This window comes from Dama dama, chromosome 5 (assembly GCF_033118175.1).
Source record: "Dama dama isolate Ldn47 chromosome 5, ASM3311817v1, whole genome shotgun sequence".
NCBI lineage: Eukaryota > Metazoa > Chordata > Mammalia > Artiodactyla > Cervidae > Dama > Dama dama.
In genome coordinates, this window is record NC_083685.1 from 120,848,559 (window position 1) to 120,860,974 (window position 12,416).

Sequence of the window (12,416 nt, forward strand, 5' to 3'; positions counted from 1 at the left end):
AGACCAGAGGGGTCTGTGTTCCAGGATTTCACTGCTACAATCCTGTCTTTTTTCTCTTAAAAATCACAAACCCACAGCCAGCAAAACAGCAAAGATATCCTGACATGGAGACAACAGAAGAAAAGTCACCTAGAGCCTCCAAAGCGGTTAGTGTTGTAGACATAACCCTACAGAGGCACTTGGGATAGATGGTGGGTTTTTACCAGTTGGTTTTATTTCATGACAATCCAGAGATTATTGGAAAAGAAATTACAGATGACCAATAACATAGAGGGATAATAAGAAAAGCTCTAGATGAAAAGACAGAACTAGAATGAAGCTCTGGTTTCTGTGGGTTTAGAGGAAGGGTCTAGGAGCGGGGAGGGAGTAGGACAGACGGAAAGGAAGTTCTCCACATGGCGAGGGCAGGCAGGAGGAAGGAAGGGGGACAGGAGGCAGCTGTGCACGGGAGTGTGGCCACATGCGCCCTGGGGCCTCAGAGAGACTGACCTCCGCCGCACAGCCGGGCATCACTGCCCTGGGCTGAATCCTAAGCAGCAGAGCACAGAGAAGGACTCGCAGCATTGAACTGAACGGAACCACAGTCCAGGAACCAGTGCACATACTGTCCTGGGGACAATCACCACGAAGCGCTAGGACAAGCGGAGGCGGGCAGCAGTGGGGCAGCGTGGGAGATGTGGGTGGAGAGAGACAAGAAGAGGGAGAGAGAGCAGAGGCTGCAAGAAGCAGCAGGCATCGGCCGGCCGGGAAGGACGAGGATGGACGGAGGGACCAGACTGTTTCCTGCTCAGCCCTTCTTAATCATCTGCTCAGTTGCCCTGCCCCTCCCCTTCCCACGTGGCTCTGCAGGATGAATAGAAGCTTCCGAGTAAACAGAAGCCCAGACCCAGACCGTGCTGAGCTTTCTTCTGGGCAGAGCTGGAGGGATGTGGGTGAGGGTAATAGTGTTACATGATTAGGATCACAACACCCTGAGGATTCCTAACACCTGGCTTCTCCTCAGACAGAAACCAATTATGATGCTGAAACCTCCTGAGGCCTCCCGTGGAGCAGGCAGCTGAAGGCTGGTGATGGCATCCCCCTTGTTCCTCACCTGTCACTGGGGCAGCCTGGGCTCAGAACAAAGGAAGACCAGAGGGTCCCAGAAGCCTGATGGCGGGCCTTGCTAGGTGAGCAGGTCCTCATATGATGAATTTGTGAAACACAGGGCACACCCTCAATGCCTCTGAATTTAAAGGAGTTCAAGTGCATGGGATAATATACACAACAGGCACGTGACTATCAGGACTGGAGCTCGACCTCTGGAAGGCTCGTGAGGTCATGGAAGTCCCCACCAGAGAGCTCCCTGGGTTCCCACCAGAAACAAAGTGAGTTCTGTGGTGGGACAGAGACCTTGTTTAACAACAAACCACCCTCCCCAAACAGTGATGGAGTTAGCAGTGCTGGGGGGGAGTGCCCTGGCTGTGGGCTGACTGGTCTCCTCTGGGCACGACACCTGTGGAGTTACAAAGCTGAAGGCCACTGACCGCTAAGGAAGCAGCTCTGAAGGGCAGATCAGAGTTCACTGTAGGTTCTGATAGCTAAATACAGGCATTTTTATCACGTGACCACACCTCACAAAGCATCAGGGTGACTGAGATGCAATTCACATGCAGTAAATCTCACCCTTTGGGACCCAGTTCTGAGTTCTGACAAGCCCCACGGTCACACGCACAATAGACATGCAGAATAGTTCCTTCACCCCAAACTGCTTGATGCCCTCTGTAGTCTGGCTCTCCCCCCAGTCCAAGCCCAGCACCACCTCTGTTTTCCATCGTTGTAGCTTTGTTTTACCTTTTCCAGATGCCGTATAAATGAACTATACAGTTTAAGTCTGGCTTCTTTCACTGAGCATAACGCAGCTGAAATTCATCCATAGTGTGTATGTTTCAGTTTATTTAGAAAACTTGGTGAATTAGTATTTCATCATATGAAATATTCTAGCAGTTTATTCACCCGGTGAAGGATACCTGGGTTGTTCCCAGTTCCTGGTGATTATGAATAAAGCCACTGTAAATATTCAAGTACAGGCTTTTGAATGAACAGAAGTTTTCATTTCTCCTGGGTGAATATCTAGGAGTAGGATTGCTGGGCTCTATGGTAAGTATGGGTTTAATTTATGAGAAAGGGCCAAATGTTTCCAAAGTGCTTGCAATACTCTGCTTTTGCACCAGCAAAGTATGAAAGTTTCAGCTGCTCTGCATTCTTTGCCAGTACTTGGTATTGACAGATTTGAAAATTTTAGCCCTTCTAACAGATGTGCAGTTATCTATTTCATTGTGGTAACTCGACTTCCCTTGTGAATAACTGCTGTAACGCTACACATCTTTTCTCAAGCTTATTCGCTGCCTGGGTACTTTTTATGGTAAAGTGTCTGCAGATCTTTAGACCATTGTTTTTAACAGGGCCACTTGTTTCCTTATTATGGAATTTTGAGTATTCCTTATATATACTGGATACAAGATTTTTTTAAAAATCAGATATGTGTTTTTTAATTTTCTTTTGGTGTGTGGCTCATGCTTTCATGTTCCTAACAGGATTATTCAAAAAGCAGATATTGATTTTTGGTGAAGATCAATCTGCCACTTTTTCTTGTGTGGCCTGTGCTCTTTGTGCCTTATTAAAGAAACTACTGCCTAACCTAAGGTCAGAAAGATTTTCTTCCAGAAGTTTCATGGTTCCAAGCTTCACATTTAAGGAGTGAGTTATTATACAAGGTATGAGTGAGTGATTGAATTTCTACTTTGGCAAATGGGTGTCCAATTACCATGGTGCCACTCTGCTGGAAAGCCCACCTTCTTTTCATTGAACTGAAGAGTTCTCTTACTTCCATGGAAAATCAATGGGATGTACTGATGTGACTCTATTTCTGGACTCTGTTCTGTCCCGTTGATCCACGAGTCTGTCTTCTCACCAATTCCATGTCTTGATTATTTAACTTTATGGTGAATCTTGAAATCAGGCAGCAAAACTCCTCCAACTTTGTTCTATTTCAAAACTGTTTTGGTTACTTTAGCTTCTTTGTTTTTCCTCATAAATTGTAGAATAGGCTTGTTGATTAAAAAGAAAAAGCCAGGAGGGCGGTCCAAGAGGGAGGGCACATATGTAGATCTATGGCTGATTCATGTTGATATACGGCAGAAACCAACACAATATTGTAAAGCAGTTATCCTCCAATTAAAAATAAATAAATTTTAAAAAAAGAAAAAATAAGATCTATTGGGATTTGGATTCAGACTGCATTGCTCTATATACATCAGTTGAGGGAGAACTGACATCTGAACTTCATAGTCTTTCAACCCATGAATGTGGTCTTCACTGATTTAAGTCTTCTCTGAATTTTTTCATCAATGATTTTCATTTTTCACCATTTGGATTTTGCTTTTTTTTTTTTTTTTAGATTTGTAGCTAAGTTAAGTACTCCATGATTTGTTTTTTTGGATGTTATTGTAATTTCCAATTGTTCATACAGAAATAAACAGATTTTTGTATAATGACCTTGTATCCTGCAATCTTACTGAACTCACCTATTCTGACAGCATCTTTCAGATTACTTAGGGTTTTCTATACATACAATATTGTCTGTGAATAGAGTTTTATTTCACCCTTCCCATGTGTATACATTTTCTTTTCTTGCCTTACTGTCTAGGACCTCTGGGAGAATGCTGAATGGGAATGGTAAGATCAGACATCTTTGCCTTATACCTGATTTTGGAGAAAAAGCATTGTCTTTTATTAGCGAAAACATGTTAACTGTAGGTTTTCTGTAGGCACCCAGAAGAAGAGTAAGGAAGTTTCCTTCTATTCCTAGTTGGCTAGGAGTTTTTATTTTGAATGGCTGTTGAATTCCATCAAATCCTTTTTCTGCAGCTACTGAGAAGATCATATGGCTTTTCTTTAGTCTGTTGATCCAGTCAGTTATAGGATTAATTTAAAAGTGCTGAATCAACTCTGCATTCTTGGGATAGAATCCACTTGGTCACCAGTGTAGAATCTATTTTATGTACTGCTGCATTTTATTTATGAATATTATGTTAAGGATTTTGGGTCCATGTTCATGAAGAATACTGACTTGTAGATTTTTATTCTCTTAATGTCTTTGACTGGTTTTGGTAACAGAGTAATGCTGCCTCTGTACAACGAAATGGAAGTACAAGAAGTATTCACTCTTATTTTTTTATAAAGTTATTTTTGTAATTAAATGTTATATTTTAATCTGTCCTGAATTATGAAACAAACAATTGTTCTTTTTAAAAAATTCAAAGTGCTGGAAGTATATAATGTAAAAAGGACAGTCCCTTGCCCTGATTCTAGTCCTACCTTCTAGAAGTTACCACATGAAGAGTCACCTTCTAAGCTTCTTTTGACGCTAACACAAATCTATGGAACCACAATGTCTGTGGACCATTGTGTTATTTGACCTACTATATCAAGGACATCCCATCAAGGCCTCACACAGAGATGAAGCTCACTGACTAATGTCTGTGTCTACTACACAGATGAATCATTTTTAACTGTCTCCTTACGAATGTTCTTTATTGTTTTCAAACTTTTTGTTATTACAAATAATCTGTAACAGCATTTCTTGACACAAGCTATTACATATCCAGGTACAGCAGCGGTTTACGATCTGCTTCTCAGAGTGGGATTGCTGGTTTCTGTGCTGTGCTCGGTTGTGTCTGACTCTGCAGTGCCATGGACCGTAGCCCACCAGGTTCCTGTCCATGGAATTTTCCAGACAAAAATACTGGAGAGGGTTGCCATTTCCTTCTCCAACTGCTGGTTTCTAGGACCTATCCATTTATAGCTTGGATAGCTACTACTGAACTGCCCTATACCAAGCTAATATTTCACCAGCCACCCATAGTGTGTGAGACTTTCTATCACCCTATACCCCCCGGTAATCCATCCTCTTGCTAGAAATCAATCTTCGAAATTTACCAACTTGAGAATGAAAAAAAAATTCATATTATTTTTATAATCAGAACAAATTTCAACATGCCTCTTCTTTTTAAGCACATGACAGACCATTTTTAATATCCTTCCTAAAGTAAGATGTGAACTCCGGAAACCAAACCAATGAAGAGAGAGGTTGTTCCATCAATCGAAGAATAGTCCAGAATGTAGTTCTTTTTGGTCACACAGACCTGTAAGAAATCTGACTGTGAACCAATAAAAAGTCAGTAAAAACTGTCATTACAGTCATGTTTTGAGTATTCAATCCCACTAACCATTAGTTGTACGTGATTGTAAATATTGGGCATAATTATGTTATCTGGTGAAAATGTAGTTTCCTATGCTTACCTCTGAAGTGATTTAGAGTTTGGGGTTCAGATTCTGTCCTTTTTGAGGTACAATCCTAGCCTTGAGCTATCTTTAATTTGCATATGAAACAGGGTAATAAAAAAGTTCCTAATGCATTTTATTGCACAAACGTGTCATTCAATGATTAATTAAATTAATAAAAGAAGGCCTTTATGAATACCACCTGGAAAAAGTAATAAAATTTTTTTTAAAAAGCAATGAAATTAAACATGTCCTCTTCTGAAGTTTGGAAAAGGTCTCTAATTAAAGTAAAAGAAAAATCACTTGAGTCCTAAGCACGCTAAGTTGCCAACAGGGATTACAGACAAAACTCACTGTAAGAACTTCATTTTCAATCATAACACCTCGAGCTTGTCATTTCAAGCTATATCCAATGGGAGTTTGTTATCGCAAACACGGCGAGTCAGACAGAACATGCATGCAGCAACTGTTTTCCTGGCTCTCGTGGGCTCCGCAGTGAAAGCTGACTTCACCCTGCGGGGACCCTTCTCCCCTCGTTGCACTGCAGGGTCCACTTTGGGAGTCAGCATGATGCACTGGGACACACCACTGGGCTCACAGCCTCTGTCTCCTCCAGGCTAGTGACACGCAGGACCCTCCCCAGTGGGAATTCTCAGACATACTCCCAGCTAGAACACACACAGAGGAGCACAAAGACAGGGGAACTTGGTGAACAAAAGGGAGGCATGGCTCAGCCTCAGAGCAGATGCTGGCTATGGGTCTGCACCTGAGTGAAACACGTAAACACATATGTAGGGGTCCCCACAAATGGCAGCCCTCACCCAAGGAGCCGGGCACCTGTGTTCTAAGTACCTGATGCTGAGGAAAGGAAAGCAGATCCTTAGGGAAAAGTCAAGTTTGTTTCTAAGTTCAAGAAAAATGCATTGTGGATTATCTTTGCCACTTCTTCCCACAGGCAGAACGGAGAACAGGCATGCCCAGAGACTTTGAGAATAGCTGCTCAGTGTCCTACCAAGCAGCTTCTGTGATTTACAGTCACTGCAGTTTCAGTGAGATGGTGGACCAGCCACCTAGAGTCTGTGTCGCTTGACCACACTTGCCTGAAGCAGAAGACTGTATCACGGATTCCGAGCAACTATTACTACTAGACTAGACTCACCCCTCTTAACTTCAAAGCAGAGAGTATGTGCCACAGATCTAAAGGATGACTTGCTACCCATGGCACCAGCAACGAACCCTCTCCTGGGACAAATTCGTGTTTGCCCACTCTCTCCATCCTTAGTCAGAGAAGCCCGAGAGATCAGTGGGAGCAGGTTGACCCAGGTGTGGACAACACACTTGGTTGACTGTAACAGGCCTCAGTGATCTCTTGGGATCATTTCTTTAATGTATTTTTTCCCTGATATAAAGGTGCTTGCTCAGTCGCTCAGTTGTGTCCAACTCTTTGTGACCCCATGGACTGTAGCCTGTCAGGCTCTTCTGTCCATGGAATTTTCCAGGCAAGAATACTGGACTGGGTTACCATTTCCAACTCCAGACTATAAAGGTACTGTGTGCTAAGTGTGGAAACTCTGGCCATCTCGTGGCCAGTTTATGTCTTGTTTTTTTTTCCTTTAAAGGAAATTTTGTTATGAGCACTTTCTTAAGTTACTAATTTCAAAGCTTTATTTTTCAGTAGCTCCAGTAGTATCATATCAAGTACTTCAACCTTCTTAAACCATTTTCCTCCTGCTGGATGTTTACGTGGATTCTAGTTTTTGCTACTGGGAGACTGCTTTTCCTTTATCACCTGCTTCAGGCACTGACAACCATTATTCTGTGTTGTAATTGGCAAAAGCCAGTATCACTACAGGGAAACAGGAAAGTATGAAAAAAGCTGTAATACAGTCCAAACACTCTTCCTGGAAATTTCTTGGATATATAGCTCAATATACAAGTAAGAATAAGCTGCAGTTTTCAATTTTCCATTATCTATGAGGGGAGAGGAAGGTAAGAACGTACTTTAGACCATAAAGGCTAAAATGAGCCCCTGCAGTGCTCCCTGCAAAAAGATGGGCACCAAGATTCTGTTTGACAGCACCGCCCTGTCCCGCCCCGACTCCCTGAGTGTGTGGCCCGAGTCTGCAGCAAAAGGACATGTCCTGTCATCAAACCTGGAAGGCAGTGTCCCAGAATGAGTCAGATTAGCCCTAGCTAGCTAGCTCAGTCTGACAGTCCCTGAAGCCGGTTGCGGCTCAAGCCTGGGGGGCTCCTGGGTGACCTTGCCAATCAAGACAAAATGACACATTTTATACTGGCAAGCTCAGAAAGGCAGGTAAGTGAGACCAGTTTCTTTTGCTGTTTGGTGTCTCCTTAACAGCCACGCTCGGTGGAACAGGAGGCCAGTGGGCACGACAGGGCCCTGAGCCTGCCCCACTCCATGGCTCAGGGCCAGGCCTGCACAATAGCGCGTGGGCTGGTGGGAGCCATGGCCCCTGATGGTCACAGTGAGCAAGCCAGTGGGGATCAGACCTTGAGCTCAGAGCAGAAGGGTTCAGACACCCTGGCCTGAGGTCGGGGCTCTGGAGGCCCGTGCTCGCTTGCTGAGGAGATGAGAGCAGTGCAGGCTGGGGAATTCTGGCTTTAAACCCTGAGAGCTGATGACACATGGCTACCTTCATGACAGGCTGGGCAAAGTACCGCGCACTCCAGTCACAGAACCCCGTCTGCATCGTGGCCGAGATGAAACTTTTGTGTCCGGCAGTATCATCTGGGTCGTCAGTGGTCTTTGGGGCATTTGGAAAAAAGGAGAGGAGAAGACAGAAACAGAGTTAGTCATGTCAACCCCAACCATCTCTGTGAGCTCGAGATAGTCCCTCTCTGGAGACCAAGGCATAGGTGTCAGTGGTCAGGTTTCTGAGGACAGTATCTCTGTGGGCCCCTCACTTCTGCGTCCTGGTGACCAAGGAAGCCTGACTGTCAAGACAGGGCTCTGAGTTTGCGCAAAGAGGCGGAGAGTCCCCTGGAAACGGCCGAGGTAGGCTGGGCTGCAGAGCCTGACACTGGTCCTCAGCGCTGGGTCTAGCAGCCCCATAGGGCCTCTGCCGCCTGGCCCCTGGGCTTGTCGTTCTCACTGGGCCAGTCATACACGCAGGACCTTGGCCCTGCTCCTGGACAAGGGCGCAGCAGAGCTCGGGCCACCTGGGACTTCTAAACATTTAAACTGAAAATACCTGGTGCTGTGGTGGGGTGGTAGGCCAGTTTGTTCCCTGTTGTAGAATCAATGTGGGCTGGGCTGGCGGAGCAGGGGTTGGCCTCACTGCACATGACAGGGCATGAGAAGTGCTTCAGAGAGGAGTCTCTGCTACCCAGAGAGATGGGGTCAGCAATAAAGTCTTACCTCCCACCTGCCAGGGGAACTGCAGCTCTGTTGGACCCGGACTCACGGATCGTGGGTCAGCCACTCCTGCCTGGCTGACTCAGGCAGAGTCCAGCTGGGAGGCTAAACCTGGCACTGGGTGCCTATGGCCATTTTTGTTCCTCAGCCATAGCAGGCGGCTCCGAAGCCAGGTGGGTGGGGCTAGTAGCAGGCGTGGACACCTGTCCACCCTCAACACCTGCTCCAGCTCCAAAGTCAGCCTGCAGGCTGCTGTGACCTTTCTGTTAAAATCGCTGGTCATTGGTGAGCTGAGATGCATCCTTGGTGTATCCAGAATGCCCTCTCTATATTGTGTCCGCTTGGCCAGGATAGCAGCAAGCAGTCTTGACAAGACACAAGGCCCAGCTTGTGAGTCCACCCTAGTATGTTTTCTGGCAATCCTAACAAACAAAGGCGCCAATTCCTTCCTCTCCTGAACAGACTCCTTCAACTTAGCTGCAGAGACCACACCCACCTATGGGGTGTAACTGAATGTTGATGGAAGTTAGTGTTTAGAGCCACATCTGTACCTGGTCTGGGCCCTTGTCGAACATCTTCCGCGTCCGGGGGAACTGGTGGGAGTGGGGCGTGTACTGCACCCCCACGGGGCCTGTGGCGCCTGGCCGGCCTGGAGGCAGGTCTCGGCTGACCGGCTGCTTGGCCACATCATTGGTCAGGCTGGAGCTGCTTGCACTGGATGTTGGAGGGGAGCCTCTGCCGTGGGGGAAGAAGAAACTATGAGCCAGAGCCCATTCCTTTGACACCAAACCTCAAGCAACTTCCGCTGGTCCTACTCACCCCCAGATCCTGGGAATGGGCTGAGGGTCACCAGCTTGGAACAGTCTCAATCACCTGACTTGCTGATGTGACTTCCAAAACTGAACTGCTGCTGGTGAATTAATGACCCCTTCTAGTTTCTAAGAACCATTCTAAGCACAGGTTCTAAGAACCATCCTCCCCTGAAAACCAGTGCAGCCAGAGGAAGGCTTGGTCAGGACTGTGAGTCAGCCCTAGGAGGGTGCAGGGCACATGTGCTCCCCTAGGATCCAGTGCACAGCCCTGTGAACACTGATTAAGAGGAGGGTTCCAACCTGCTGGTCACTTGTTGGAAGACATGGACCCTCTCTGATAAAATCCTGAACGGAGTCAGGTTCAGTTCAGCTTTTGCTGAACAGTTGTGCAGATGAAGGTAGGAAAGGATTCTAAGAGGGGCTCAGGTAAGTGAGAGAGAATCTGCAGACGGAGGGGTGGGGGAGGCTGTGTCAGGAACCTCCCCAGACCCTGGGGAGCAGGCTGCCCACCACTCACCCCGCCTGATGGATGTGGATGCCCTTGTTGGTGGGGCTGGCGGGCGCCGACTGTGTGAGGGAGGAGGTGGTGAGGATGCGCTGAGGCCGGGCATTCACTGTGGCCTGAAGGAGCAAAGGGACAGTGAGGGGGGTGGTCACTGTGACGATCTGAGGCTACAAGACAAGCACAGGTTAGTGGCTGCTTTTGAGTGGCTTCAAAGTCACAGAAAAGGGCTTTGGGCTGAGGAAATCTCACAGGAATGGACGGGCCTAGTTGAAAATTTCCCCCAAAATGTCACCCTGGAGATAAAGTGATATTCTGTAGCTCTTCTGAAAGGTATTCATCTGTTCCAGTGAGACTCCAGGGATGCATCCCCCCCCCCCGCGCCCACGCACCCACGTGACAAACACTGACAAAACTGCACTGTGACTAATGAGGACTGGGCACGCCCAGGCTCCCACTGGGGCAGGAGCTCCCCTGGATGGAGCAGCTTCCTGGGCAGAGCTGGCACGCCAGAAGTAGCCCGCACAGGCTTAGCCTCACTGTTCTTTTGTATTTCAGGGCAGGCTCAAAACAACCCCTTGGGGTCAGCACTTTGTGAATAGAGATGAGACCCATATCTGTGCCTTCTCTCCCATGATCACATTCTCCAGGAGAACCCTGGACTGGCTACTCACGGAGGACCCTCCCATTCTGGATTATTCTCTCGGCAGTTAGGGAGGCCATACTTATGTTCAGCCCACAGGTAGAAATTATAGAAAACAAAACCACCAACATAATATCAATGTTTTCCAGATAAGCCTTCACTTTGAAATGAAAACAGCTAGAACTGGATCATAACCAGCCTATTAAAAGGCTGTTTTTTAGTTTTCTGAATTATAAAAGTTGTATTGTTCATGTTTGTTTTGCTCTGGTTTAAATTATTTGACCTCCACACACACACACACAACCCCAACAAAGACTGAGAGCCAAATGATCCCTTAAGAGGTCTAAAAGGAGAAAAGAAATTTAAGCTAAGAAACTAGGTGCCTTCTCAAAATTTCCAGGAAATCAGTGGGAAGTGATGGAGAAAGACTTTGGCTTGAAATGCAGACTTTAGCAGAATCCACGACCTTTCAAAGACTCCCCAAGCCCAGAGGATCTGCTGTTGCCTGAGCTGTAGCCCACGGAGCTATCTCCCCAGGGACCCCCACCCTGAAGGCTCCCACCCAAGGAGGCTCCAAAGGAAAGAAGGTGTGGGCTGGGGGTGACTGACTCAGCCTCCCCACTCTTTCCAGGGGTGGAGGCGGCAGAACCCTGGCTTGTTCTCTCTCGGCCTTGAGGGCAAAAAAGACAGCCGTGCTTCTTCAATGCACTTCACATTGATGGCTGCCGCACACAGCTCTAGTTTTGCATCTGTTCTAGAAATCCTGAGAGGTGGGCATGCCACTGGCTGGGGAAGCCCTATGACTGGTGATCGATTGTAGGGTTTCACGCTTAGATGACGCATCTTCGCCTAAAGTTTCTTATTTGCGCAGCAAACATTCATTGCTGCAGAGCTGCAGTGGTAAGCCTGAGTGGGCAGTGGTCACGCAGACCCACCTGTCTGTGGGCTTGGTGTGGGCAGAGGCTGCTCAGGCAGCAGGTGTGGGAGATACCCTCCAGAGAGGCTCCTTTCTGGGGTGGTCGCAGTTGCCGTTTCACAGAGAGCATATAGTCAGGAAAGGGTAACAGAGAAACACGGGTGTGCCTGCTGGGTGTCAGGTTTGGGCTGTTACAAAGGAGGATGGAGCGTGGGTCTGTGAGACCTCAGGACCCTGCTGGGAGCATCATCAACCATGAGGATATTTGCCCATGGGTCTCAGGGTGTTGAGGTGTCCTGTCATTTTCCCTTCTATGATGCTGCACTGGAGTCACTGGACCAGCAGATGGGCTTGATGAAGGGCCAAGGCAAGTGCCGAGTCCAGAAGAGGAAGGGCAGTGGTGGGAGGTGGTGGTCACGGCTACAGGCCAACTCTTCAGAGGGCCGCAAACATCTTGTTAACAGTCAGATTCTAGCTCAGATGTATCCTCTTAGCCCAGTGCAAATAGAAACAATTTGCACGGACACACACAAGTGTGCACACACCAGCCCCACCTGTGCTCCCTGCCCCCCTGCAGCTAATGGGGGCGGTCTCTGTCATGGGAGCCTGGGCCACAGTAAGACGCCTACTTTGTCTCCAGCTCTGAGCACTTTCTTACTCTGCAGATCTTCTCCCAGAAACATGTTGCCTCACAAGAACTCGGGAAAGTCTAATTCAGGGCAAACACCCTACAGAGACGAGGGTGACGTGGACAGGAGTTTCCCAAATGGATCCTGACACAGTCAGGCTTTAGGACACCAACGGAGGCTTTTGGCTGCTCTCTCGGGGGAGGGAGTGTTTCA

At 47.3% G+C, this 12,416-nt stretch overlaps 1 protein-coding gene across 2 annotated transcripts in view; it reads right to left on the reverse strand.

Moving 5' to 3' along the window:
- The window catches only part of RPTOR (regulatory associated protein of MTOR complex 1), a 318,946-nt gene that overhangs the window by 23,676 nt on the left and 282,854 nt on the right, over positions 1–12,416 (reverse strand). For both annotated transcript variants that reach the window (XM_061144572.1, XM_061144571.1), the window contains exons 22-24: positions 10,031–10,134; positions 9,253–9,436; positions 7,980–8,090 (exon numbers count right to left, since the gene is read on the reverse strand). In XM_061144572.1, the coding sequence (XP_061000555.1) occupies positions 7,980–8,090; positions 9,253–9,436; positions 10,031–10,134 (399 nt within the window). The remainder of the gene's footprint in view (positions 1–7,979; positions 8,091–9,252; positions 9,437–10,030; positions 10,135–12,416) is intronic.